Raw genomic sequence first — 27,346 nt, forward strand, 5'->3', positions numbered from 1 at the left:
GTGTGCCCAACACTCCATGGGTGTAGTGGGACAGGTGTGATGTCGCAAAATGGGCATGGATTTCAGAGTCAGGCTTGGATTCAAATCCTGCATCTGCTGCCTGTCAGCTGGGTGGCTTCATTTCTTTATCTGTAAAAGCTGGACGTTAAAAAGTTCTATCTCACAAGATGAATGCAGAGAAAATGCACAGGAAAATACTCTCCACAAGGCTCTGGCATTTGGAAAGCACTCCACGAAGGGCAGTTCCTCCCCAGCTTCCTTCCTCTCCGTTTGGGACAACGTGTTTCACAAACATTTTCACACTGGAAATGTCACAAATTGTTATAATCAAGTTTTCCCTCTTCAAGAATTTAAGGCCAAGCTCAGATGTGGTATCATATGTAAAAAGAAATTCTTAGAAAAATCTAAACTATTAATTAGAGACTGTTAATTAACAAGCTGGCTTATGTATTTATTTTATTTTGATTCCACTTTTGGTAGGGGTGAGTAGAGAGAAGTACAAAATCAAATACGTTGTATGACATCACCTTCTAAAAATAAACTTTTCTGCTAGACTCGAGACGAAAAAAGATAATATGAATATTTTCTTTTTATAAATGTGGTCCTCCTATTTGTTAATCCCCTTAATCTCGCTCATGTGGAGTTTTGCCCTCCCTGCTGGCACAGATCTCCGGACATCTCAGATATGAGACAAGATTTCTGTTACTAAGTGGTGCCCAGGAAGACAAGGAAACGGGAAGAAGGCACTTTTGGCCGGATGACCCGCCCTTTCTGTTATAAGGATATTCTAAGTCAGGGGTTGCCAGCCCTGGGTTCCTGGGGCCATGAATAGTTAATTAATTAATTATGATTAAAATATTTTCTTAACAAAATATATCTAATGAAAGCCAGGGTGTGGTGAAACATACACTGTCATGCACAGTAGATTGTAATTAAAACAAATCTTCTGAAAACCAATTGGCAATTAAGTATCAAGACTTTAAATGTTTGTACTCTGGGAATTCTCTTTCTGGGAACCTACCCTATTGGGAGACAGTCTAATTAGGGAAACAGATACGTGCACAAAGAAGTTTATCACGGTGTTACTTTATAATGGTAAAAAAAATATATTGGGAACAAGCTAACAATACGAGAACAGTTACACACGCTATGGCGCATCCAGCAGACGGATGGAGCCGCTTACAAGGAGTCTGTCAAACCCTGAGCATAAAAGCACAATCTCATCAAAATTATACTTTTTTTAAAAAAAAAGAAGCAAAATATAAAACCTTCACAATTCAAAAGGTCTGGAAGGAAAGATACCAAATGTTGGTAGTGGTAGGCTTTTAGTGACAGGATTTTGAGTGACTTTTCTTTCTTCTTACTTATGTTTAGGTCCATCATAAGGACTATAGTATATAACTTTTATCGTCAGATAATAATAATAAACGTGTTTTATAAAGAAGTAAACAGACAGAGATGCCAGATGGAATCTTTTTGGCTTGGGAGGTGGCTAAGAATGGAATAATTAAGATCGAAGATACAATAAATTGTATCAGTTCCAAAAAAACGATGGGGCTTCCGGGTAGGGAGCCTACTCTGTTCCATACTCTCCTCCCGACCTCGCTGGCTCCTCCCCCGGATTTCTGTTAGGCCTGGAGAACAGGAGAGGAGTTGCTGTTCCCAGGGGCACCGAAATCCTGGCGCGGGCGCATTCACCGCTACGCGTCCATTCTTATTCCTAGTGCCGTGATGATTATTTAAAAAGTGGATGAAATTTTAAAACAATCTGGCATTTATGAGGCTAAGCATAGGCCCTGTTTTGGTGCTTTTTATATCCATATTTCACCTTTCTCAGGCTTACAAAAGCTCTTAGTAAAAGGAACTATTGTCTCCTTTTTTTTACCTCCCCTGCCCTCCTTTCTCCTATCCACACAGAGTGACTTTGGGGGACATAATTGATTTGGATGAAAGAAAAAATGGGCAGATGAGGCCACCCATTGTTATATAAACAAACCCCGTTGCTGCCTGAAGAGCTGACTGGAGAAGCATCTTCAGGTGGCTGGGACAGGAAGGTTCTGGAAAGAGGGCACCAGAAAATCCCACAGTCCTTCTCCCTGTGATGTGCCTTATTTGCTTTACAGGCTTCAGGCATATTTGCTGACGTCAGCAGCCCGTCAAAGTTTAAAATAATAACAGAGAAATGGAAAACAGCCCCTTTCTGCCAGCAGTCCTGTTCTGCCAACTTCTGGGTTCTTTTTTGAGTCAATAAAAGTCCAAGCACCACCTCCCCCAGCACCCTGGGGAAAAACAAAAAGCACAATAATTTTCAAACTGCCAGGTCAGCCCACTGCCAGCATAAACCACGCAGAAAAGTGGCGTTTGTCACACACTAATGAGGATTTTACCTCTGTCTCAAAAGGAAAGCTGTCATTAGGCTTTTTTTAATGGGAGCAAATGATTGTCTGGGGACAGTAGGTTTCTTTTGGTCCCTTCCTCATTTTAATTGTGCTCAAGACCAAATGCATAGACGTTTTCTGCATCAGACGAAACTAAAAAACCATAATTATGCCAGCTAATGTCTTCCGAAAACATCAATTAAGAAAGGGGCCTTTTAATTCCCATTTTACTGGAAAATTTGAAAATATCCATGAGTGTTGTAATAGCATGGTGAAGGTGGGGTGGAGCGGACTGTCTCTGAAAAGGAGACAGTCCAAATGGCTTGGGGAGGTCAGGGGGGCAGGCTCCCATTGGACAGACAGAGAATCTCTCCAAGGGAAGAAACTTCTCTGTAAAGCAAGACCTCTTGAGTTATCTTCGCATGTAGGGTTGAAACTGGAGCCATCCCCTCCACGGGGAGATTGATACCAGGCTTCTGCACCAGGCTGGCACCACACACACACCCCATTGTTAATCCTCCTTGGGACAGATTAGATCCCACATTCCTCAGAAGTACTGAGCTCCAGAGGGAACACTGCCAGCAGGCTCCTTCCACAGGGGCAACAACCAGCTCCAACTGATAAGTTTTCACTGAAATAACTGGAACAATGACATGGAGCCCACATCAGGGCTCCATCGCCAGCTATTGAGGGAGGCGTTTTGCACTTGCATCACCTGGCATGTGCAAAGGCGTGAGCCACAAAAGAGTCATTCAAGTCAAGGGGTCAGCTCCCTTTCATATGCTTTTATCTATGGCTACGTGCCATTCTTAATCAAATTGTTCACTCAAGGTGTATATTAGATTGTTGGATTTTTTTTTTTTTCTTTTCAGGCCTTATCCAGCAAGCCTTAATATTTACACTATCTCAGTTTAGGTCTGAACAAGTAACTGATTAATCTCTGACCAAAGATTCTGATGGTAGACTTGGGTTTGGGGAAAATCCACTGAGGTCATGATTGCTTTCAATCTTACAGCTCAGGCCAAAAGCTGAACGCTAGCAAAGATCTTTGCTTTCAAGTCTTAGTTTCAGTAAGAGTGTTCACTAAACAGCAAATTTAGTTGTACTTAACTTGAATTCTGCAACTTCCCTTTTATTTTTTCTGAAGGAACAGTGACTGAGTGGATGTTGCAATATGAATGAAAGGACAAGACACATACTTTCGCAGGAGCAAATCCCAACGGGCCTAGATTAAATTTTAACCTGGGATTATGTCTGCCAGGACTCCATATCTCAAAAGGGTTATGTTTGGCTTTGGTAATAATAAAAGGTTATTTTGGAAAAAGGATCCCAGTTTAACATAGACTGTATTTGCTAGGAGGAAATACAAGGTCAGTCTTTGATACAGTTCAGCCTTTGAAAGAAAATAAAAGGCAAACAGTTTAGCAGATGAGTAATTCTCCAATCTGCAGAAATGTAAACAGCCAGGATTTGGGTGCCTATGGGTTTTATCAAAGATGTAAGAAAGGCTGAGACCAACACCAGTGCGTCCTCTTTGGCTAGTTTTAACACGTTCACAGTCACAATTAACATTCAAGGAATTTCCTTTCCATCCAAGTGTTTCTTTTAAAAGCACTTTATGCCACAAACTAAAGTTCTAGCTGCCATCAGTCCTTCCCATACAGAAGAGTGGTGAACTCTCCATAATACTTTTTCTCTCCTTTTTTGAAAATGGGCTCGGACCACATCAATTTCCCTGGGGCGTTTGTTTTCTAATATGGGGTTCTCACCTCCTCCCTCCTTCCTTCCCCTAAAAGAGCTTGCACTGGAGACCCGCCTTCCTTCTCCCGCGTCCTCCTCGGCACTCGCTCCGGAGCCAGAGGAGGGCGGCTGCGGGGCAGGCGACCCGATCCCCTCCCCGCGCCCGGTCCGGGCACTGCTGCCCGGCAGGAGGTCCAGGCCCACCCGCAGCCCGGTTTCAAGTCCCTGAGCCGGCCGGGCTGGTGCTTTCTACAAGGAAGGGAGAAAAGGCCGTCTCCCTCCCCCACGCTTCTCCCCCTACACAAGGGATTCGCACACCGGCACCGAGTCCGAGTCCTGGCTGTGCATAGAGCTCAGACCGGTATCCGAATCCTCGTCGTTGCCAGGGCAGCTCTTGGCCAGTCCGCGGGCCTGGTCCACCCACACCTCGGCGCAGGCTTGAGGCCGGGGTTCCCGCGAGGGTCCGCCGGAGCCGGGAGTCCCACTGGGCGCTACCGTCAGCTCCAACGTGTGCAAAGTCTGGAGAAGGCCCTGCAGCTCGCGCTCCTTGCTGTCCCACTGCTGCTGGCTGTAATCCAAGTCCGACTTAACGGCCTCCAGGTCCGTGTTGAGCCGGAGCCCGATGTAGAGGCTGGTGCTAAGCTGAGTTCTGACCCGCTCCTGCTCCAGCAGCAGCTCGCCGTCGAGGCTGCCATCCGGCTCCGGGGGCCCCTCTCGCGCTGCGAGCTCCTCCTGGCGCCGCCGCATCCATCTCTGGTTCAGCTCCTCCTGAATCTCGGCTGAGAGGCGCTCGAGCAACTCCTCCTGTTGGGCCCGCTGCTCCTGCAGCCGCAGCAGGTCGTCGCAACGCCGGGCCAGCTCCTCCAGCGCGGCCGCCTGAGCCTCGCCGTCCAGGGGCGCCACCGCCGCCGCCGCCGCCGCCGCTGCCGCCGCCTCCGGCTCCTCTTCCGGGCTGGGCCCGTCGACCTCGATGTCTGCGCCCACCAAGTAAGTATCCTGCACGTAGTTGACTCCGTGCCGCCGCATGCGGTCCAGGTGCACCTTGGCCTCGTAGCGATCGATCTCGCAGTCCAGCTCCCGGAGCCGCTGCACCTGCTGACGGATGGTGTGGTCCTGCGAGAGCACCAGATGCACCAGCGTCTCCATATGCTCCACCGACGCGCTCTCGGTGGCCCGTGGCGACGACGAGCAAGACGAAGCTGTGGACGACGAAGTGGATGAACAGGGCGACGACGGCTGCTGCTGGCGCCGCCGGTTGAGCTTGGCCAGCTTGCGGAAGGCCTTGCGCACCACCCGCCGCTGCTTCTCCTGGGTCATGGCTAGGCTGGGCCGCGCCGGGACCCCCCGGGCCGAGCATGGGCGCTCGCGACTGAGCACGACGCGCGCCTCGGCGCTGCGGGGGCCCGCGTTGGGCAGAGACGCCTCGCTGCGGACCAGCACGAAGCGTACATTCTCTCGCTCGTCGCCCCAGGCAGCCCAGAGGCGCAAGATGCGCGTCTTGTTGGGCAAGATGCGCTCAAAGCCCCGCCACTTCTCCACGATGCAATAGCACTGCGGAGGCCCACACAGCATGCCCTGTGGCAGCGCCTCGTCGTCGTCCTCGTCGTCCTCGTCCAGGGGTTCCGGCATCTCCCCCGGGCTTGGCGGGTTGCCGGCTGCCCCCCGCCGCCGGCTCCGCCGATGCCTCCTTCGCCGCCGGCAGCCGTCCTCCAACAGCACCCGCACCACGTCCGAGCAAGTGGTGCGGCGGGAGAGGCCGGACACTAGCTTCTCCTCCTGGCAGATCCACACCGATATCTTCTTCTCCGAAGGATCCATGGCGCAACCAGGACACAGGTGAAGGGTCGGACCGGGCCCCGCGGGGGCAGCAAGGGCAGGGCGAGCAGCCTGGCAGCTCTAGGAGAGGACAGGAGCCCAGGACTCTCGCCTCCGTCAGTACTGGACCTTCTCCCCGGCCGCGCACCAAAGGCAAGCGCTAGCGCGGGCTGGAGCAGCTGCGGCTGCGCTCGGCACGGACGGCGCGCGCTCCCAGGGCACTGCGCCCGGGCTCGGGCTCCCGCCGTTCTGGCTCTGCCCAAGGTTCCCGGGGCCTCCGGGTTTTGCTCCTCCCCACGTGGCTCCTCCCCTTCCCGCCCCTGGCACCCAGAGCTGTGGCCTGAGCGCGGGAGTCGCGGCGCCCAGGCCCGCCCCTCGCGGCCTCGCCGCGCCGGGTGCGCCCAGTCCGCCCGTCTCCTGCGCCGCAGTCAGGAGTCTCCGCCCTGTCTGCGGACGGGCGACTCTGTTTCGTGTCCGCGCAGGGAGAACTCGGGGACCCGTCCGCTTCAGGGCCTGGAGCCCGCGCTTAGGCAAAAGTCGGCTCTGCGTCTCCCTCGGCCCATTGGCTCCTCTCCATGCGTCTAGAGCCAGTTGGACGCCTGTTGACAACTTTTGCACGTTTCCCGGCGCCCCTAGACGCGTTTCCCGGTCAGTCAAGGCAGCGCCGTCTGGGGGAGTGCCCTTTGCACAGACAGGGAAACCAAGACAGTCAGCGTCTCTAACGGAGAGCCTCAGATCGCATCACATGCCCTTCAGCTGGGAGCTGTAAGCCCACCTTTAACGAGGAAGGCCTTCCCGTCTTCCGCGTCAGGAGGCAGTGTTTGCATATTTAAGGATAACAAGATGGGGCAGTGTGCTCCGTGAGCAAGTGTAGATATAGGAGACCTAAGCTGGAGGAGGACGTTCAGAGGCTGCTCCCGGTCCCCCCAGGGTCATGTCTGTGGCTCCCCGCATCGCCTCGGCCTCGCACAGCCTTCTTGGCAGGGGGACGCCTGATTCTAGTGGGAGTTCCGGGCCCAGACCCAAGTCACAAGCTCTTTTCTCACATGCCACCTCCACAAGGGGGAACCTAGTGACTACCGTGATAGTTTCTGGCATTTTCCAGTATCCAGACGTGGTCAAGAAGAGGTAAGTGCCCAGTTTCACAGCTCAAGAAATCCAAGACCACAATGCAAATGGACTTTTTTCATCCTCAGATTCTGATGAAGATGGTCCCTTGTGTGGAAGGATTGCCCTGAGCTTATCCTTGTGAGCACAGGTCTGATAAGGTCACTCCCTTGCTTCAAGACCTTTGATGGCCCCCATTGCCTCCCAAATAAAGCACTTCTATTCATTCACTCAGTGAATATTTATTGAGGACCTACTGTACTCCAGATACTGTTCTAGAGATTTGGTGATGAACAAATCAGTCTTGCCTGCAGGGAACTGACAATCTAGTGGAGAGCACAGCTGAGTAAACAGGTCCAACACAGGGCTTCTGTGCTCTGATAAAGGAGAGCATGAGGTGCTAGGGGAATGCTGGAGTAGCATCCTACTCAGTCTGGGAGAGTCAAGGAAGTCTTCCCGGGGGAGGTGGCATCTTAGGCAAGACCGGAAGCACCATTTGAGTTTACCAAAGGAAAAATAGATAGAGGGGAGGAGGCAGGCAGCATCCCAGGCAGAAGGAGCCATATGTGCAAAGTCAAGGAATCAAGAGAGCATGGCAGTTACCGGGGCTCTAAGGAGTTTAAAGGAGAGGAGTGTCTAAGAATGAAGTTGGATGAGAGAGCAGGAGCCGGATCAGGAAGGATTTAAATTCCTTGCATCAGTATTTGGACCTGTCCTAAGGAAAATGAGAAGCCACAGAGTGTGGATTCTGAGGTCAGACTGGTTGAGTAAAAATCTCAGCCCTGTCACTAGTAAGTGACTAGTAAGCTTTGTGACCTTAGGAAAAGTTTTCATCTCTCCCAGCCTGTTTCCTCATCTGTGAAATGGTGATAATAAAAATATCTGCCTATTAGGACTATTATGAGGATTAAATGCCTGGACCAGGTAAGTCCACAATAAAAGTTTTATTGGAGGGTTAGAAACCATGGGGGTGTATTAGTTTTATATTGCTGTGTAGCAAATTACCACACATTTAAGCTCGAAATAACACCCGTTTATCAGTTCGCAGTTCTGGAGGTCAGAAGTCCAGCATGGCATGGCTGGGGTCTCTGCTCGGGGTCTCCCAAGGCCAAAGGCAAGGTGTTGGCTGGGTTGAGTTCTCATGTGGGGGCTCTGGGAAAGAATCCATTTCCAAGATCACTCGGGTCGTTGGCAGCATCCAGTTCCTTGTAGTTGTAGGACTGTGGTCCCTGTTTTCCTGCTGGCTGTTGACTGCGGGTCGCTCTCAGCTCCTAGGAGCCTCTCTCAGGGCCTTTCCACATGGCCCTCCTTTATCTTCAAGCCAGCAACAGCTTGTCGAGCCCTTTGAATCCTCCTTGGCTCTGAGTCTCTCTGACTTCCCCTTATACTACCTGCTGGAGAGAACTCTCTGCTTTTGAAGAGCTCACGTCATTAGGTAGATTCAGCTGGATCATTTCCCTATTTCATGGTCGACTAATTAGTAGCCTTAACTATATCTGCAAAATCCCTTTTGCTGTGTGACATAACATGATCATCAGAGTAACACCAGGGTGATGGCGCTCATGGGGCCATCTTAGATTTCTGCCTACCACAGGGTGTAACATGATCATTCTCATCTTGAAAAATCACACTGTTTGCATTGAGGATGACGGCTAAGGGTGGGGGACAAGAGACAAGGAGGCCCCTTAGAAGATTGTCACATTCATTCAAGGAGCGGATGGTGGCATGCACTGAGAGTCATGGTGGTGAGAGAGCTGGACAAAATTGGGAGCTCTCAGGGAGGTGGGAGAGGCAGGACTCGGCAATGGGTTGAAGGGGGATTTCCATCTCCCTAGCACAGTATTGGGGGTCTCATAATCTGGCCCAGCCCACTCCCCCAACTCCTCCTTCACACACTTGGATATCCCTTGTCCCTCCTCTCTGACACACGATGGTTAGAGCTTTGTTATCAGCTGCCATCCCCGCTGGATTTAAGCTCCACCACAGTAGGGATCGTATCTGTTTTGCTCACTTTTGAATCCTCTGCATTTAGCACAGTGCCTGGCACATTCTAGGTTTACTCAGTATCTGTTGAATAAATAAATGAATGAATGAATGAACCCTACCTTCTAGCAAGTCAACACCTCTCTGATCTGAAACAGCCCCTGCATCTTGATGCCTCCATGCTTTTGTACATGATTTCCCCACTAATTAGGAGCCCCCTTCAACAAATGGAAAACTCCTCCTCATCCTTCAGAAGCCCAGTTCAAAGATCACATGCTCTGGAAATCCTTTCTTTCCTCCTCCGAGAAGAACTGGTTCCTTGCTCTTCTTCTGCCTCTGTTCATGCAGAGGTTACATTGTGTTGTGATGCTTTTTTTGTTTTAATGTCTGTTTACCCTACGAGACTTAAGAGCTTTTCGAAAGAATGAATTGACTATCTTATTATTATTTTGGTCCCCAGTGCCTAGAGAATGCCTGGTGCATAGTAGACCCTTGATCTTCCTCTGTGCTGTAAGGAACACTAAGGTGAATAATATCTAAGATACTGTGCTAACCTCGAGGTTATAATAATTTCTTTCTAGGGGGAGACAAGATACGTGGCAGCCCTGTTGTGGGAATAATACATAGGAAATTCCTGCTGGAGTATCTAAAGGGGAGAGCCGTCAAGGGATCCTGGGAAGGTTGAAGAAGGTGGGGCTTTAATAGGTGGAGGGAAGGGGTTGAGGGGATCCTTGGTGGGAGAAATCGCATGAGTTAAAATGTCAAGGTGGGTATGCACACGGTTGTGTACCAGCATTTTAAAGTGCAGTTCTGGGGTCACCCTGCCCAGATTTGAATACCTGCTGTAGGCTTTCTAAGCTTCAATTTCCTCAACTGGAAAAAAAGGGAAAATAATATGACCTTCCTTGTAGAATTACCATGAACATGAAATGAAATAACGTACATCACGTTCAGCACAGTGTCTGGTACAGAATAAATGCTTAATAAAACATAGCCAGCTTTATCCACAAGTTTTATTAAGCGCCTACTCCTTGCTGTGTCCTGCGCTAGGAGTTGAGGATACAGCAGTGAGCTAGACAGGCATGGTCCCTGCCCATACGGAGCTCACAGTCAGGACTATTGGTATTTGTTTAATTAGAAATGTACTTAGATTAGGCTAGGCTGTAGTAACAGACAGAGATAAACACATAAAATGCCCAAACATAACAGAGGTTTATTTTTCACACACATAATAGTCAAAAGCAGGTGTCTTAGTTGGCAGGTTGCTTTATTTCAGACAGTGATACAAGGATCCTGGTGTCTTCCTTCTCGTGGCTCCTAATCCCCCAGACCTCATCATCTACCTCCAGCCAGAGGCAGAAGAGGGGAGGAGGGGGCACACCCTCTTCTTCAAGGCCTTGGCAGGGAAATGGAACACAGCAGTCCCACTCACGTCTCACTGGCTGGAACCCAGTCACATGGCCACTCATAATGGCAAGAAGGCTGGGAAACTTGGTGAGTGCCTCAGAAGAAGAGGAAGTGATGTTTATGAAGAGCTGGCTACCTGCCTCAAGCATCTTTATAAGAAATGGAAGACGAGGCAGAGAGAGAAGTTTCAAAAGTCTGTACGTTGCAAATGGGTGGCCTGAAGGCCAGTTCTGGCTGTCATTAACAGAGCACACCTTTCCAGGTAGCCATAAACCTAGCACTGTCTGCGTCTCCAATATGACCCAGTTCACGTCCATTCGAACTCTCCTGACCACTGCAGACATTTGGGGTTGTGACTCCTGCTTCCGCACATCCCCCCAGGACTCTCTCATTTACTGCCCAGGCTCTAATACTATTGATACCCCATGGCTCCCAAATCTTTGCATCTTTTCCAGGTCTCCTCATCCTCAAATATGCATATTCAACTGCTTTACCCCCCAACATTTGTCAAAAAGATAAGCTGAACCCAGCATTTTTCTTCACATACATGTTCTGCCTCCTGAACAGAGTAGTTTGAATTTTCTTTTGTTTTATGATGTCCCACAGAAAGCCTTTTGCTCCAACCCAGTCCTGAACAGAGTACCCCTTGGGCAGCCTGAGAAGCACACTCCTGATTCCCACCTGCAGTTGGATCCAACCGAAATTCAAATGTATAAAGGGTTGCTTCCCAGAGAGGACTCAGTGTCCTCGGTCATGTGAACCCTGGTCCCTAATGGGCACGTGGATTCAGGCAGTGCTCTGAGTCAGAAAAATACACGATAACTGGAGAGAATATGCAAAAATATAGTTATATCCTGGGGAGGCCTTCATAAACAGGACATAAAAGAGCAAAATTCATTTAAAAAAGCATTGATAAATATGACCATATCAAAATTTGAAACTTCTGATTGAAAAAATATACAAGGATATCAGAAATAATGTTAGAAAGTCAGAGGAAAAACCCAGGAGAAAGTATTTACAGCATAGATACAAAAAGATTAGGATTCAGGATGTAAAAAGAACTCCTGAAATTTAGTTTTAAAAAAGAAGTCATGCCACACTATATAAAATGGGTGGAGGGAGATTACAGGTAGTTCATAAAAGAGGAAACACAAATGGCCAAACGTGAAATCATGCCCAGCCTGACGGGAAATCAGGAAAATGCACACGTGAGGGAAATGAGATGCCCTTTTTCTGCCAGCAGATTGGCAACATTTTAAAAATTGATAATAACATTGTTGACCAAGAGATGTAAATCACTATACCTATTTTGGAGACAATTTAGTAATATCCATTAAAAATAAAAATGTGCATACCCCATGTCCTAGCAATTCAACTTCATAGTGTCTACCTTAGAGAAACACACGTGCTCACGAGGCATGAACAGGGACGTGCACTAAACCATTTTCATTTTAGCAAAACAATGGTACAATCAAAGTATCCACCAATAAGGGAATGACTGAATAGACGGGGGGATACCCACACTCTGACGGCTCAGCAGCTATTAAAGCCAGTGACATAGATTTATATGTATCGGCAATAACAAAGCTCCAAGATGCATTGTCCAGTGCACAAGGCAAGTTTCAGAGTGATGAACATGATAGTCCCATATACATTTTAAAAGACATATACACAAAACACATATACATACACATAAAATCACACCGTATGTTTCCCAGGGCGCAGACATCTGTACGTGCGTGCACAGAGCAAGGTATCAAAGGACGTTCACCAAAGTGAAGGCAGTGAACCCCGGCTGGAAGAGGAAGACATTTGCAGAGGGATCAAAGAGGAATTTAGCTTCATCTGCAATGATTTTACCAGAAGAATCTAGTCACGTATTACTGAACTATGCAATTTCAGTGTATGATTTTAAAAAGCGAAAGGGTGTGGATTGGGCTCACTAAGCTCTGTTTCTCCTTTGGACCTTTCCTCCGCCCGCCTGTGTCTATGGACCCAACTCCGGGATATGAGGCATCTCTGATCCCTGTAATCTGAAGGAATTTACATAAGCCACAACTTTATCTCAAAGAGTTGTGAAGATGAAGTGGGCCACTGGCTGAGGAGGAGTCTAGTCGAGGACCTGGGTGAAAGCACGTGCTTCATGCTGGATCTTTTCTGTCTCTTCCAGGCAAGCTTTTAAGACAACACGGTTCTCATAGTGGCGCCAGAGTCCTTTGCTAAATGTCCTTAAGTTGGATCTCAAGGGTGGCATGTCATTTGACACTGTGGTTTTTCAGTCATTTATCTTCCTAACACCTATGAGAGGTAAGGCCTAGCTCCCTGACCCATGAGAAAACTGAGGCCTAGAGGAAGGGGTTGGCCAGATTCTCAGCTCACAAAGTTCTGTGGGGACTGGTATTTTGTCTGGAATTTCTCCAGGTCGTATCCGTCAGTCACGCTTCACGGCAGCCGTGGAACACCCCAACAGGAAGTTCCGCCCTTAATTATATTAAGCCATGCAGAAGTGTGACCAAACCCTGCTGCCTGAATCAGTTCCTCTTAATGATTAACCCCAGAAATAATCCGGCAAACTGTGTTTATGCAAACCTGTGGTTGCTCTCAAGTGCATTGAGGGAAATCTAGGAACTGCCCCTTGTCCAAATGAGCCCATTCCTGACCAGGCTGAGCTCCTGGCTGGGGCAGAGGTGCTGGGCCGTCATCCTCAGGGACATGGCTTCTTAAAGTGAGGTCCAAGGGCCACCTACCCAGAATTGCCTGTGGTGTTTATTAAAATGCAGATTCCTGACTCCCACTGCAGACCTAGTGAATCAGCCTGACTGGAGATTGGCCCGGGAATTTGCATTTAAAGCAGTTCCCCCTTGGGATTCTTATGTACACTAAAGGTTAACCCCTACTGCACCGGGAGGAAAGAACCAGACGAGAAGGCTCTTTAGCTGTCTCAGCCCCATAGATGGTAATGATATGGATGACATACATATACAATAGGGTGGTGGCAACACATGACAGGTAAGAAAGAGATGCCCCTGGGAAGAGAGAGAAGGGAAGAGACAGAGCAGAGTAGGGGAGGGGCTGCTCATTCACTATCCTCTGGAATCTTGTATCTTTGATGGAAGCCTAGGTTACAAGGTGATAACGTGGAAACGTTTAGGTAAGACAGTCTAAGGCAGCAATGACTTCAGTTGTCTGAAAGACATTCTGGAAGGTATTTAGCATTCTTAGTCTTTGTTCCACCAAAATCAACCCAGTTCCTGATTCACAAATTATCCTGGGAATGTATAGCACTTGCAATCAGACAGAAACCTCTTGAGCAAAAAGCATCGTGTACTCAATGGGCTATGACATCACCAGTGAAGACTCTATCAAAAGGGGTTTTGTTGGATTAATTTTTAGTGTCTGTTGTTACCCAATTAATGAAAGGTGATACTATTAATGACTGTGTGAACGAGACAGTGTCTTCGTTGCCACATCTGAAACATTCCCCAGCTTTTTCAGAGCAGAATGGCCTGACCCAAAGTGGGGCCTTTCTTCATTGTAGAGAGATACAAACTCTTTCTCTCCAACTGCCCCAGCACCAAATTGTTGTATGTCAGCCGCTCACCACCCGGGACACAATCTGAGGTCTGTACTTGACTTACTGCTGCTTTATGTGAGCAAAATGCTAGCTTTCTTTTTTCAGTGAAGTCGATTGAGTTGGGAGAAGTTTCAATACCACATTTCTGGGTTTGAAAGCATGATTGTTTCGGCAGCTGGTGTAGACTGCAATGAACTCGCCAAGTCCCTTTCAGAAATATTGTTGAGAAGAAGTTAAATTTGATGAAATGCAACCTTCAATACAAATCACTTTCAAACAACAAAACCATCCTTACAAGGAGATGTTCTTTTCCCCACCGAGGAAGAAATGGAGACATGTTTCCATTGTCACTGCATCCCATCCGGATTGAAAAGGAAGGCTGTGGGCTAGATAAGCAGAAATAGGTTACATCTGGGTACCCAGCAGCCTCTCCCTGCTCGCTGAAGAAGCCCCTCTTTGTTTCATTCCTGAAGCGCGGCGTTGTTTTCTTGGACCCGAGCTCTGAGTTACACTATGGACCCCTTGCACTTGATCTGTGATTAGGAGTCCTGCACAAACGCAAACCTAGAACACAATGAACCCTTGACAGCTTCAACCTCATGACTCGGAAGGAAGCCACTTGATCTGCCAAAAGTTTTGTCTGGTTGCTTTCTCTTTTTTATCTGTCGTTAACCTATAAAATGAAATCACTGAATTATCAGTGTCTATTTGCTAATTTAGAGTATATATGAAAGAATTTTACAAAGCAAAACCATGTCATAAAAAGTATTTCATCATGTGATTCGGCAATGCCATTTCTCCAGGATGTATATACCCAAAAGAATTGAAAGCAGGGTCTCAAAAAGATATTTGTGCACCCGTGCTCATGGCAACATTAATCACGACAGCCAAAGGGTGGAAGCAGCCCAAGTGTCCAACAGCCAAGTGGAAAAATAAAATGTGGTGTGTACATACAATTCAAACTTACAGAGGGAGGACGTTCTGACGCATGCTACAACATGGACGAACTTTAAGACATTGTGCTCAGTGAAATAAACCAGTCATAAAAAAAGACAAATACTGTATGATCGCAGTGTGAGGAACCTACAGTAGTCAAACTCATAGAGCCAGAAAGTCGAATGGAGCTCACGGGGTGGGGAGAGTGGAAAGTTATTGCTTTATGGGTACGAAGTTTCAGTTTTGCAAGATGAAAAGAGTTCTGGAGATGGGCGGTGGTGGTGCTGCCCAACGATGCACTTAATGCCACTGAACAGTACACTTAAAAAGAGTTAAGATGGTAAATTTTGTCATGTACATTTACCTCCATTTAAAATAATAATACTTTTTAAAAAGTATTTCCGATTTTAAGTCAAAGCTCTTATTAAGGGAAACTTCAACTTTTTCAAAGAAGTGTTTCCACATGACTTTCAAAGTAAATACAATATTTTGTCAACTCCCTGTGTCTCTCAGGGAACCAGATTTCTGGTCACCGTTCATTTGAAGAACGCCTTCGTCCTCCTTTCTGCAGTTGTGCTCTGCCTCGCTGCATGCATTGGTCAGCTTCGTTAGCCATTTGTGCTGATGTGTGGCTCTAATGCTCTGGTCTGTCGGAAGCTTAGGTAGATACTTGCAAGCTTTGGTAAGCTCGAAAAACGATAGCTGGGTACTGATAAGTCTATGTTGAGACAGCTGTAACCATAAAGCATATTCTTAATAAAATTAACGTTCTACCTAGTTCACAGGGCTGTGCACAGAACAAATAACATAAGGCCTGCCGAAGTGCCTGGAGACAGTCCACACGAGCACATGTTGTCCTAGTAGGTATTTGCTTATTAAGCAATAGCAAAGAATAGAGCTGGGTGGGCCCAGAGACATTATTTTTATCCCTGTTTCCTGGAACATTAGGTTTCCAAGCAGGTCTCTTAGGAGCAACAGAACACAGGGCTCTAAACCCCATTCTTCTATCAGTTAGTACAGCTCCGTTGGTATATATTATATATATTGGAGTTTTGTTCACCCTCCAAAAATTTGAAATCGACAGACCACAAAAATGTATTGCTTGACGGTGCCCCTTTCCTTCTCTCCTTCCCAATTCCCAACTGTGCCAATTCCATATGGTAATCCACGCAGTTATAGGCAGGCTGAAGCCATGCTCAGCAGTGGGACTGGAGCTAGTGCTACATGGCTTAGGCCTGGCCAATCATCACGTTCCATCCCCTGTGTGGGGATTGGTTCAGAGATGAGCGTGTGACCTCAGAGGGTGTGGTTATTGTAAGTCTCAAGACTTCTGTTGGTAAACATGGCACAAAGGTTTTCTCTTGTGCTGTCCAGGAATGAGGGCACGTAGCCCCAGGGAAGAGCTGGAAGCCATTTTGCAAAACCAATGGATCTGGGGAGATCTGCCTCAGATTAAGCAACATGGAGGAAGTAGAGCCAAGAAATGGCGAGGGGGGAAATGCGTTCCCAGTTAAGTCATGGGAGCCAACCCTGAAGCTTTTCCAATCTTTTTGAGCCTTTCAATTACATGAGCCAGTAAATTCCCTTTATAATTTAAGCCAATATGAGCCAGCTTTTCTGTTACTTAGGACCAAAAGCCTTCTTACTGATCCATCAGCCTTCCATGCATGTCAAATGGCCCCTTCATTCTACAGATGAGGAGACTAGTCCCATCGCTGTTACATGGTTAGTTAAGAGGCATCGCCTTCGAGTCCAGGCCCTTCTCGTTCTTCTGTCCTAGTCGTTTAGAACATGTTTGTGGTGAGTTTGGCAACAATGAATAAAATGTTAATTCTCCTTATTACTAAGCACTAATTGGATGTACTCTGAAGCACTGAAACTGTTTTTCCTCATGTTTGACTTCTGGCAACCAATCTCCTTTTTTTATGGCCACTCTGTGTATTATGGGCCCTGATGATTCATTAGAAAGAAGACAGGATCAAACAGTTAGAGAAAGGTGTGGACGCCTCATTTAAGAATTTTATTTAATTTATAGCTAGTTTACCAGCAACTTAGGCTCAGCTGTGTATGCTGCTTCACCATTTTCTTCTAAACTTGTCGTGCACTTTCATTTCTTGCTAATATCCCTTATTACCATTTCTTATCTCTCAAAAGCACAGCCTCACTGCCGGGTTGTCTTACCTTTGGGCCTCCTCTCCAGCTGGAGTTTCCAGATTCTGTAGTCTCCTCCTGGGTAAACTCTGAGAAGTCTATCACTCTAATCTATGCAGGCCATCTCCCTCACCCAGACATCCATCCGATCTTCCCTGGTGACTCTGTTATCTATCCCAGCCCTAAAATTATTAAGAAAATGCTCCTTAAATCTTCACGGAAATGTCCCACAATGAGGAGAAAAGAGAGAGGAACCCACATTTATTGTGCTAGAAGAGGTATGAGATGCCTTACAGATATTCTTACAACCACCTCATGAGAAGTGGGTAGCAGTGTCCCAGTTTAAAAATAAACACACTGAGGTTGGGTGAGTTGTAGGGTTGAGATCCAAAACTGCGCATGTGCAGCTCCAAAGACATTTCCTTCCACCACTGTACTGGGCAGTAGGTTTTACCCTTTTTTTGGCAACTCCAAATGATGACAACCACCTAGGTCGTGTTGAGAAGACTCAGGCCTTCTCCAGGCAGAGAGGGAAAGACAATAGAGATGCCTGTCAAGCTTCCCGAAGGGGAGAGTGACAGCTGACACACCATGCATTTCACATCTCTGCATGCCTATGTCACAGCCAGTTCGAGAGGTTTCCCAGGAAGGACGGGTGCACCAGGGAGTCTAGCTATAAAGTTTGTAACCTGGAATGTGTTGGGAAAAACGGTTTTACTTAAAGATGAGTTTGCATTTGTGGTTCATATCTGAGAAAACTGGAAATCATTGTCTATTGGAGGTGAATCAGGAGTCCAGGGAGGTGAAAAGTTCAGGCCATGAAATGAGCAGTGCCCTTTTGGGTGGAGTGCACTGGGGCAGCATACCAGCATCCTTCTTGGGACCAGCGTCAACACCCTTAAATACATGAATGTCATCCTCTGGAGTGACTCAGTTAGGAGGAACCAATTCACACGCCTCTGCCCAAGCTGACTCAGAGGGTCCTTCCGTCAAAGCATACAGTGTGGTACATGACCTAGCCATGAGAAATGGTCCATTTTCTCTCTCTGAAGAAATAAGGATACCAGGAAAGCAGAGAGGTAGCACACTAGCAGGCAGGGAAGCCACTTTACCTTTGAAAACAAGCTCATCATGCATATACCTTAGCTGGGTGGTAGACAATGCTGAAAGTGACATGGCTGGTGGTTGCAAAGATGGTGGTCCTCACACGGGGTTATTCAAGATGCTCAGAAAGAAAGAGGCTGAATCTGGTCACAGGAGGCATTCCATAAATAATGAATGGATAAATAAGTAATAGAGTGGAAATCAGTGCAAACTGTGAATTCAGGAGATCTGAGCTATATTTGTCTCATTTCTGACGAATAGCTATGATATTCAGGTGTCTGGGGAGGAATCTTTGATTGTAGAAGGCGAGGAGGCAGATTTTTTTTTTTTAAAGATTGGCACCTGGGCTAACAACTGTTGCCAATCTTCCTTTTTTTTTTTTCTGCTTTATCTACCCCCCACCCCCCACCACCCCGGCACATAGTTGTATATCTTAGTTGCAGATCCTTCCAGCTGTGGGACGGGATGCCGCCTCAACGTGGCCTGATGAGCGGTGCCATGTCCGCGCCCAGGATCCGAACCCTGGGCTGCCGCAGCGGAGCTCGCGAACTTAACCATTTGGCCACGGAGGCGGCCCCAGGAGGCAGATTAAGGTTCAGTGAGAGGTGGGGCATTTGGGGCTGAAAGAAGCCTCTGTGGGAGTGATGGGCTTCACCAGGGGACAAAGGGCATCTGTCCCAGGGATGGACACTGAGGACGACTTGGAGGCTGAGCAGGTCAAAGTGTTCCACTGAAGCAGACTGTGGGTCTGTCTGAGCCCAAGGAAAGAGGGCCATCCCCAAGAATAAATGACGGTGGATTTGAAGACTTTGAAGTAGACAAATTAAAGATACTAGATCTTTGTGGCGAGTTCAGTGAGATCTCTACATTCTGGAGCTCTGATTCTCAGCCCTGGTGGCACCCTAGCATCACCTGGGAGCTTTTCAAACTTACCCAGGTGTGGACCCCTCCCCCAGAGATTCAGATTCAGTTGAGCTGAAGTAGAGCCTAGGAATCAATATTTCTTTCCTTTTCTATTTTCCTTCTTCTTCTCCCCAAAGCCCCTCAGTATATAGTTGTATATTCTGGTCATGGGTCCTTCTGGTTGTGCTATGTGGGACGCCACCTCAGCATGGCCTGACGAGTGGTGCCTTGTCTGCGCCCAGGATCTGAACCAGCAGAACCACAGGCCACCAAAGTGGAGCATGTGGACTTAACCACTGGGCCACAGAGCCGGCCCCTAGGAATCAATATTTTCAAAAAGATCTATCTAGTGGCTCTACTGTGCACTCAGGTGGAGAATCTCCAGTCTAGACACAAATCAAAGTAGATAAATTTTCAGGATTCCATGGCTGAACTATGAAACTTTGAAGGAACTCAAGAGGGACATTTTGGGATTATTGACCCACACTGTGTGCGATTTGATTGCACACCAGCTCCTACTCTCAGGGCCTGGCAGGTTGTCAGGGTGACTCCCATCCATGAGAGTGTCCCCAGAGGGGTCAGTGGAAAGTACGCTCATGGAACCATACTGGGTAAACCAAGACAAAGGATGAAATCTCAGAGCCTGAGGGGCCTGACACGAAAGGGCAGGAGCAATCACACAGGAGGTCGTGGCCCAGTGGAAGGAACGCTAGGCCAGGAGTCGGAGTCCTGTCTTTCACTCTTGACCCTGCAGTTCCCTAACTCTGTAATTCTGGGCAAGTCACTTCACCTCTCTGGGCCTGAGCTCTGTCACCTGTCAACTTCAGTATTCAAGTTTCTTGCCATGTCTATGACTCTCTGATGCTAACTCTATTTCTGAGGCCCCTGCCAATTTGTGGTCTTCAGGCAGCTTGAGTTTCTGACTTTGGGGGAACATGATGAGGGAAGGGAAAGTGTAATAATGAAGAAAGTAGAAAAGGTGGACAGAGGGTATTTGAGCTTTTAAGAGACATTGACAAGGTTGTATACCAAGGGTATCAGAACATTCTAAAATGATTTCGTTCTGGATGGAGAGCTTGCTTAAACTGAAGGAGAAAAGGTGAGACTGAACGAGCACTTCTCTGGTTGGAGAAAAACCTGACGTGATCATCATAATAATAATGGACATTTGTATAGCACTTGACAGTTTGCAAAGTACTTTCATGTATTAATAATTATTACTATCTAGTACTTTACAGTAAAAAATTCTTTTCAGTGCTTTCCACCTGTCACTGTAGGAGCTCATATTGAGCGGACATGTAAAGGGACTTATTTACGTGGTTGTTAGGGGAAGGAAGAGGCTGGAGATCGAACACTAACATTTGGACAATGAATGTCTCAGAAGATGCCCTGGACCCTCTACATCAGCACCCTTGTGTTCAGCCTGGTGGTCTCCCTGTCACGGTCAGGAGCAGAATTTGAGCCATAGCGCCCGCTTGCCTTCCTGGACAGTGCGTCTGTGCTCCAGCACCACTCAGTCCTTATTTTGTTTTACTTCTCGTTCCCTTTAACATGCAGTCATTTTGTTCTTTCTCTCTAGAGAGAATCCTGGCCTGGGAGGCAGAAATTCTGGTTTCCAGTCCCAGCTTTGCTATTTACTCACTTCATTTCACCCCATCCTCACTCTCATCCCCTAGAGCAGAGAGGAACCAGCCCTTGCCTGCCTCCCTAGGTCTGTGTTAGGCTCGGATAAAGTGATGGATGTTAGAGGGTTTTGAAATGTTAAAAAGCACAACTCAGATAGATCTGAAAGAATGTAAACTATGCTTATTTGGGGGCATAGCAGGACCAGGAATTTGATCTCATCGCTTCCAGGACATGTTAGTGCCATGCTGGCCTCATGGCCACTGAGAACACAGCCCCTGGCACATAGTCTTCTATGGGGCACATTGATCCTGGGATCATCCTCAGGATTTCCAGAATACATGTGGGCTGTGCCAACCACATGACCACACCCAGATTGTATCCTTGCTTCTCACAGGCCTCTTCTGGGCTCCATTGCGCCAACTCTCCATCCCCCACCCACGCCTGTCCTGTGTCTCACCTGAGTTAGACCTTTCCTCAGGGAACACTAAGTATTTTTGCTGTCGGTCTATAATCATAATTAGGGAAACAAATTAGCAGCTCAAAGAAAGAAGACATTATGCATGACAAAGCCAATACTAAGTAAATGTTTAGAGTGTCGGCTAAAGTTGATATCTTGGCTCCCTTCTTCGTCACTCCCTGGAAACAACTCCTTTCTCTTTTCACCCATCTTATCCTCTTAAATTTGCTCGGACACCTCAAAATGTGTTTATTTGTTTGTTTTAATCGGAGTCCTGAAATGTTAACGAAGGAGTTTGTGGTTAATCGTGACCAGGGACTAACGATTCATAACAACAAATCTTAAAAGTACTTGGAAGATGAAACACATTATTAAATTTTATCTGTTTTTACTAGCTTGTCCATAAATTAATCTACCACCAATTTCAGCCCTACATTTAAAGCCTGTAACCTTGTGGTGTCCACATAGCTGAGTTTTCCTGAGAAAAAGGTGAAGTTTAATACATCAAGTACTGTTTTTCTAATTAATTTTTTTAAATGAGCATTCATGGAATAAATCTTTGTTGGTCATAATACAGCGAAGATAGGAAGAGAGAGGGAGAGAGAGGAGAGACAGGAACAAGGGAGAGGAAATTATTTGACTTTTTTTTAATTTAAAATCTAGTTCATAAATGAAATGTGCTCTTGCCTAATTTTGTACCAAGTTAATTCCTTTTGAATGGAAATATTTAAAAAATATGTACCCTTCTAACCTACCAACAAATTTTATTTAAAAAAAATGTTAAGGGATTTAGAACTAATGCTTATTGGACATTTGTCAACTGTCAAACAGAGTGCTAGGCTCTTTGCCTCCCTCATATATTTGAATCCCCACAATCCTGTGAAGTAGACATTTTTAATCTGTTGGTCAAACATCAAGTTACACTTTCTAACAGTAATAGCACCCATTTCTTTAGAGTTTACTGTGCGCTTGACACTCTGCAAGTCACTTAACTCTGCCTTTAATCTCCGTGATAGCCCTGAAAGTGAGGCTTTATTTCCCCTTTGCAGATGAAGACACTAGGGTTTTGAATGGTTAAGTCGCTTGCCCAACGTCATAGAGCCAGTGAGTGACAAATCCAAATAGGAGCTTTGGTCTTCTGATTCCAGTAGAGTCCCTCACAATACCAAGACCCGCCTGATGGGTCCCAGCCCCTTCAGGTTGCTCACTCAGTCATCAGTCTGGGTCCAGAAGCCAGAAGAATTCATCCCAGTTGGTTCAAATTTTAGTCCTTAATGAAAAGACTACTTACAAAGCAGGGTACAGGGAGCAAGCAAGGGATGGTGAAGCACCAGGAGATGACTGTCTCAGAGTCCAGCAGAAAAGCAAAAACGGGAACAGAAACCATGCCAGTGAATGAGCAGGGATAACTCAGTATAATAAGTTGATTAATCAGGTATTGGATTCAAACAGGCAAAAGGGAGCATTGATTAACATCATATGTGGGCAGCTGTTAAAACGGCCCCCAACCGTCCCTGGCTCCTGGTATTCGTGCCCTTGAGTCATCCACTTGCATATGAAATAGAATATGACAGAAGTGATGGGATGTCCCTTCTGAGATTAGCTTACAAAAGACTCTAGCTTCCGCCTTGCTCACCTCTGTTTCTCTCTCTCCCTTGCTGTGATGGCAGTCTGCTTCTATGTTGTAAGCTGCCTGATGGAGAGACCCATCTGGCAAGGAACTGAGGGGGGCCTCCAGCCACCAGCCTGTGAGGAACTGAGTCCTGCCAGGAACTCCATGGCTGAGCTTGGAAATATATCGTCCCCCAGTCCAGCCTTGAGATGACTGCAGCCGGGCCAACTCCTTGAGTACGGTCTTGTTAGGGACTCTGAGCCAGAGGCACCTAGCTAGGCTGTACCCAGGTTTAGAACCTGTGAGATAATAAATGTGTATTATTTTAAGCTGCTAAATTTGGGGGTGATTTGTTACAAAGCATAGATAGCTAATACACATAGACCGAGTAACTCCAGGAAGCAGACACCACACTTAAAGTTAGGAAAACAAAGGGAAGAGATTGGGATTGTTTATTAGGAAGAAGAACCCTGTAGAACTGGGACCCAGACCTTTGAGGCAGGTCCTTTACCTGCTGGCCCTGTTCAGCTGGCCTTGATGGGTTCAGAACTGAGAGAATGGACCCCCACCCAGTTGGTTCCAAGACCTGGGAGAAGACGGTGCTGTTAGCTGGTGCTAGGGTATGAAGGGGATACAGTGAGGCTGATTCTGGGAGTGTGAACAAATCCTGAAACCTAGAACCAAGTGCCACTACCAGGGAGACAAACTGTTGCTCAGCGGATGCAGACAGCAGCAGCAAGCCAACAGTGAGAGAAGTAAGTTGCTTCTTTCTCTTCCTACCTTCCAGCTCCCTTCAGTGCTTTTTGTTGAAAGAACCCAGGAGGGAGCCAACTGGCAAAGGAGTAGTGCAGTGATAGAGGCCCAGCCCCAGGGTCAAAATGCAGAGAACGGGAGGCTGGGTTTGGAGCGGAGAAATCACAGCTTAGTAACTGGCACAGTCCACCCCTTTGGCTACTCATCATCCCTGCACACCCTCTGCACACACTAGGCCTTCCACACGACAATACAGGCTTATGCTTTTGCTTAACAAAATGCAACTGTCCTTTGTGCAAATGAAGATGCACTGACCTCTCCCTGAGAGGAAAGACACAAAAATCCCCAAAGTCAATGTGTCCATTCCTGAATGACAGCCACAGTGTCACTGGGTGATGTGAATATCAGTACCACCTGAATGTCCTGGAACCAAAGACTAAATTTTAAAGTTCACTACTGCCACCAATACTCATATAAGTTATAAATTATAAGGGAAGGAAGAAAGAGAGAGAAGAGATAAGTGTGTGCGTAAATATACACGTGTGCCTATCGAGTAAGGAAGAGACCACGCATAGTTGTGACAGATCTTGTTTGTGCAGCTGATCACCAGGCAGAGTTGATATTTAAAACTTGCTTCCTCTGCTCCTCAATCGTGTTCCCTTCCTCTGCCCTCAGCCACGGTGTCAGCTAGTGTGAGTTCTTTACCTGGTAGAATGACCTAACTTTCATTTCTAAACAGCCTGGACCTTTAGTGGTTCTGCCTGTCTTTCTGTTAAGTATTACTATTGGACACGGAAGTACTAAGAGGTGCGCCAAGAATCCCCTCGATTCCATCGTGGTCCTCCATGCCCTCGTTGTGTGGCAACCATCCAATTTCTCCTTGGTGATCAGAACCTACCACGCCAGCTGGGGGAGTAACTCCCTTCTTTTCCTCTTAGTTTAGTGACCCAGTGAGCCCATGATGGTTCGCGTCAATGGAACCTGTTGTGGCCCCTGCTGGAAGCGTTCTTCCCTTGGGTACCCAGACCTCCAAAACATCAGAACAAAGTTCTGTGAGTAAGTGCTTCCACCCCTTGATACTCGGACCTGTGTATTTTGCGTATGGGGAAAATGGAAACATAAGTTGTTTGCTGATTCAAAGTGTATACTGCATCCTGTAAAACAGAACCCTAAATTTTCACGGTGCTGTCTCTCAACTGGTGCCATGAATAGATCTTCAGTAGACTGTTCCATGCCACCGTCTATCTGGCCTGCTGCTTCTTACAAGGTGAGAGCAGTAGATCCCATAGGCATGGGCCTGTTGCCTCACTTCTTCTGCTGTCATGTGTTCCTTGATCAGAAGCAACGTTGTGGGGAAAACCATGATGGTGAGTAATGTCTTTTGCAAGTTCAGCGTCGAGACAATAGCTTAGTATTGGGTATAATTTGCAAGAGCCGGAAGGCAGTACCACCCCTGGGCCTGAAAGGGCAAAGGGAAGAAACAGTGTTTCTGGGCCAAGTGAGAGCTAGAGACTTGGAGGAGGCAGCCCCCTCCCACCCACCCCACAGGAGCTGTGGCCATGGAGGAACACAGCTATCGCCAGAGGCACAGCACTGAAGCGGAGAGTGATTGGGAAAGAAATACTCCAACCTCATCTCCTGCTGCCCTTTGATCTCAAGCCGGTGCCTCCCTTCATCTGAACCCAAAGGGAACTAGAGGGCAAAGGGGCTGTGATGATACTTCCAGAGAGGTGAGGCTCCCAGGGCCAAGAGCTGGTTAAAAAATGGCATACAGTGGACTTGGGGTGGGGGTGGGGTGTGAGGGGGTAACCAACACTTAGAAAGAATAATCCAGGCAAAAGAAATCTGGAAGGAACCTCTCGTAACCTTGAAGTCCTAGGTAGGAAACTAAAGAGTTTAGGATCCCAGTTGGCATGTTCATCTCTTCTTTCAGTGGTGATAGATTGTCAGAAGGATGACGTGAACATAGAGTCTGGCACAAAGACAGTGCTCAATAACTGGTGGTTGTTAATAATAAAACTATAATTTAAGCAAAGAAGAGGAGAAAAATCTATCCAAAGAAAATGGGATAATGATGAGATGAAATAACACTGAGGTTCTAAAGGGCTGGCTCCCTGTCTTTTTGATCTTGGCATCCTGGGCACCAAACCAGGGTCCTGGCAATGAACAGTCACTCAAGGCTGATGAGTGAATAAAGGTGACATGGAAACAATGCTAATGATGGACAGGCCAAGAGGTTCTGGAGCAGGTGGCCTCACACGAGATGGAGTTAACGAACAAGCCAAACTTGGAGTTTTAATCTAAGGATGCACGTATGATCTCATTCATGTCTTTGGGATGTGAGGGAATGCAATTATGGCTTAATATTGTTAGAAAAGCCGGAGACTGTTCAAAGTAAACAGTGCAGGAAAGGGGCGGGCAGAGAGGCTCTGCGTGTGAAGGTCTGGACACCCCTGTCTCTGAGAGTGAGTACCCCGTACCCAGGCGGAGAGGCCAGGCAAGAGCATGAGAGGGCTATATGGGAGCACGCTTGAGGCCAGTGGCTTGGCAAGGATGCGAACTGAGATCACCCTAATCATAGCCGACATTTCTTAAATGCTTACTGCATGCCAGGTGCTTTTTGTAGGCCCAACATCAACTACATAAGGTTATTACTATTCTATATATTTTACAGATATAGAAATCAGGCCTCGGAGAGGTTAAGTAACTTACTTATGGTAACACAGCTAATATGTGATTGAACCAGGATTTGAACCTGTGTCTTTTGAATTTTGAGTTTATGCTCTTCATTACCTCTTGTGGTAGCCAGCTTCCAAGATGGCCCCCAATGATCCTGGCCTCCTGGTATTCATACCCTGTGTTGTCCCCTTCCCCACTGTTTGTGTGATCAATAGGATAGGGTAGAAGTGATGCTATGGTGCCTCTCAGTGTACGTCATAAAAGACGTTGGTGGTTTCTGCCTCTCTCTCTTGGACCACGTGCTCTGGGGAAGGTGGCTGCCATGTTGTGGGAAAGGCCCAACTGGTGAGGAACTGAGGCTTCCACCCAACACCCAGCAGGGAACTGAGGCCTCCTGCTAAGCCACCTGTGTGAGCTTGGAAGTGGCTCTTCCAGCCCCGGTCAAGCCTTCAGATGGCTGCAGTCCCCACTGACATTCTGCCTGGAACCTCATGAGATACTGTAGCCAGAACCACCTACATAAATCACTCCTAAATCCCTGACCCACAGAAACCGCGAACCAACAAATATTTATTGTTTCAAGCCACTAAGTTTTTAGGTAATTTGTCATGCAAAAATAGATAAACAATATAATATTACAGCAGCAACACAAGCTTGGAAGCCTGAAGTCTTTCCCAAAGTTCCAAAATTTCTAATCTGGGCCTTAAGAGATGAGGAGGCTCCTGGAAAGAAGGGCAGAGGACACAGCACATGCAAAAATTAGAGGGTTCAATGCAGCCCTGGAGGACCCCTAAATAGTATGATTCAGCTGTGAAAAGCTTGTGTCTAGGAAGCAGAAAGAAATGGGTGGGCGGCTGTTGGGGGCTAGAGGTCGGAGGTGTTATTTATGTCATGCTAAGGTGTTTGGATCTGTCCTGTAGGTAAAAAGGAGCTGCCGACCCATAACAATAATGGACCGAGGCAGTGAGGATAGATTTTTTTAAAATGATATAAGGAACACAAACAACCCAATTTTAAAAACAGCAGAAGATTTGAAGACACTTCACTAAAGAAAATATACGGATGGCAAGCAAATAAGCCTGTGAAAAACGCTCAACAACATTCGGCAGTAGGAAATGCAA

The 27,346-nt window shown here is 47.0% G+C and overlaps 1 protein-coding gene across 1 annotated transcript; it reads right to left on the reverse strand.

The window, feature by feature from the left end:
- Nucleotides 1-1,070: 1,070 nt before the first annotated feature.
- RASSF10 (Ras association domain family member 10) lies at nucleotides 1,071-6,179 on the reverse strand. Its single transcript, XM_046637932.1, has one exon. It carries the CDS (start codon nucleotides 5,934-5,936, stop codon nucleotides 4,416-4,418), a length of 1,521 nt encoding a protein of 506 aa, XP_046493888.1. The 5' UTR covers nucleotides 5,937-6,179; the 3' UTR covers nucleotides 1,071-4,415.
- Nucleotides 6,180-27,346: the final 21,167 nt, after the last annotated feature.

Source organism: Equus quagga, chromosome 14 (genome assembly GCF_021613505.1).
Source record: "Equus quagga isolate Etosha38 chromosome 14, UCLA_HA_Equagga_1.0, whole genome shotgun sequence".
Classification (NCBI taxonomy): domain Eukaryota; kingdom Metazoa; phylum Chordata; class Mammalia; order Perissodactyla; family Equidae; genus Equus; species Equus quagga.

Coding starts and splice junctions, on each gene's coding strand:
- RASSF10 (XM_046637932.1), bottom strand. CDS start 5,936: ATGGATCCTTCGGAGAAGAAGATATCGGTGTGGATCTGCCAGGAGGAG.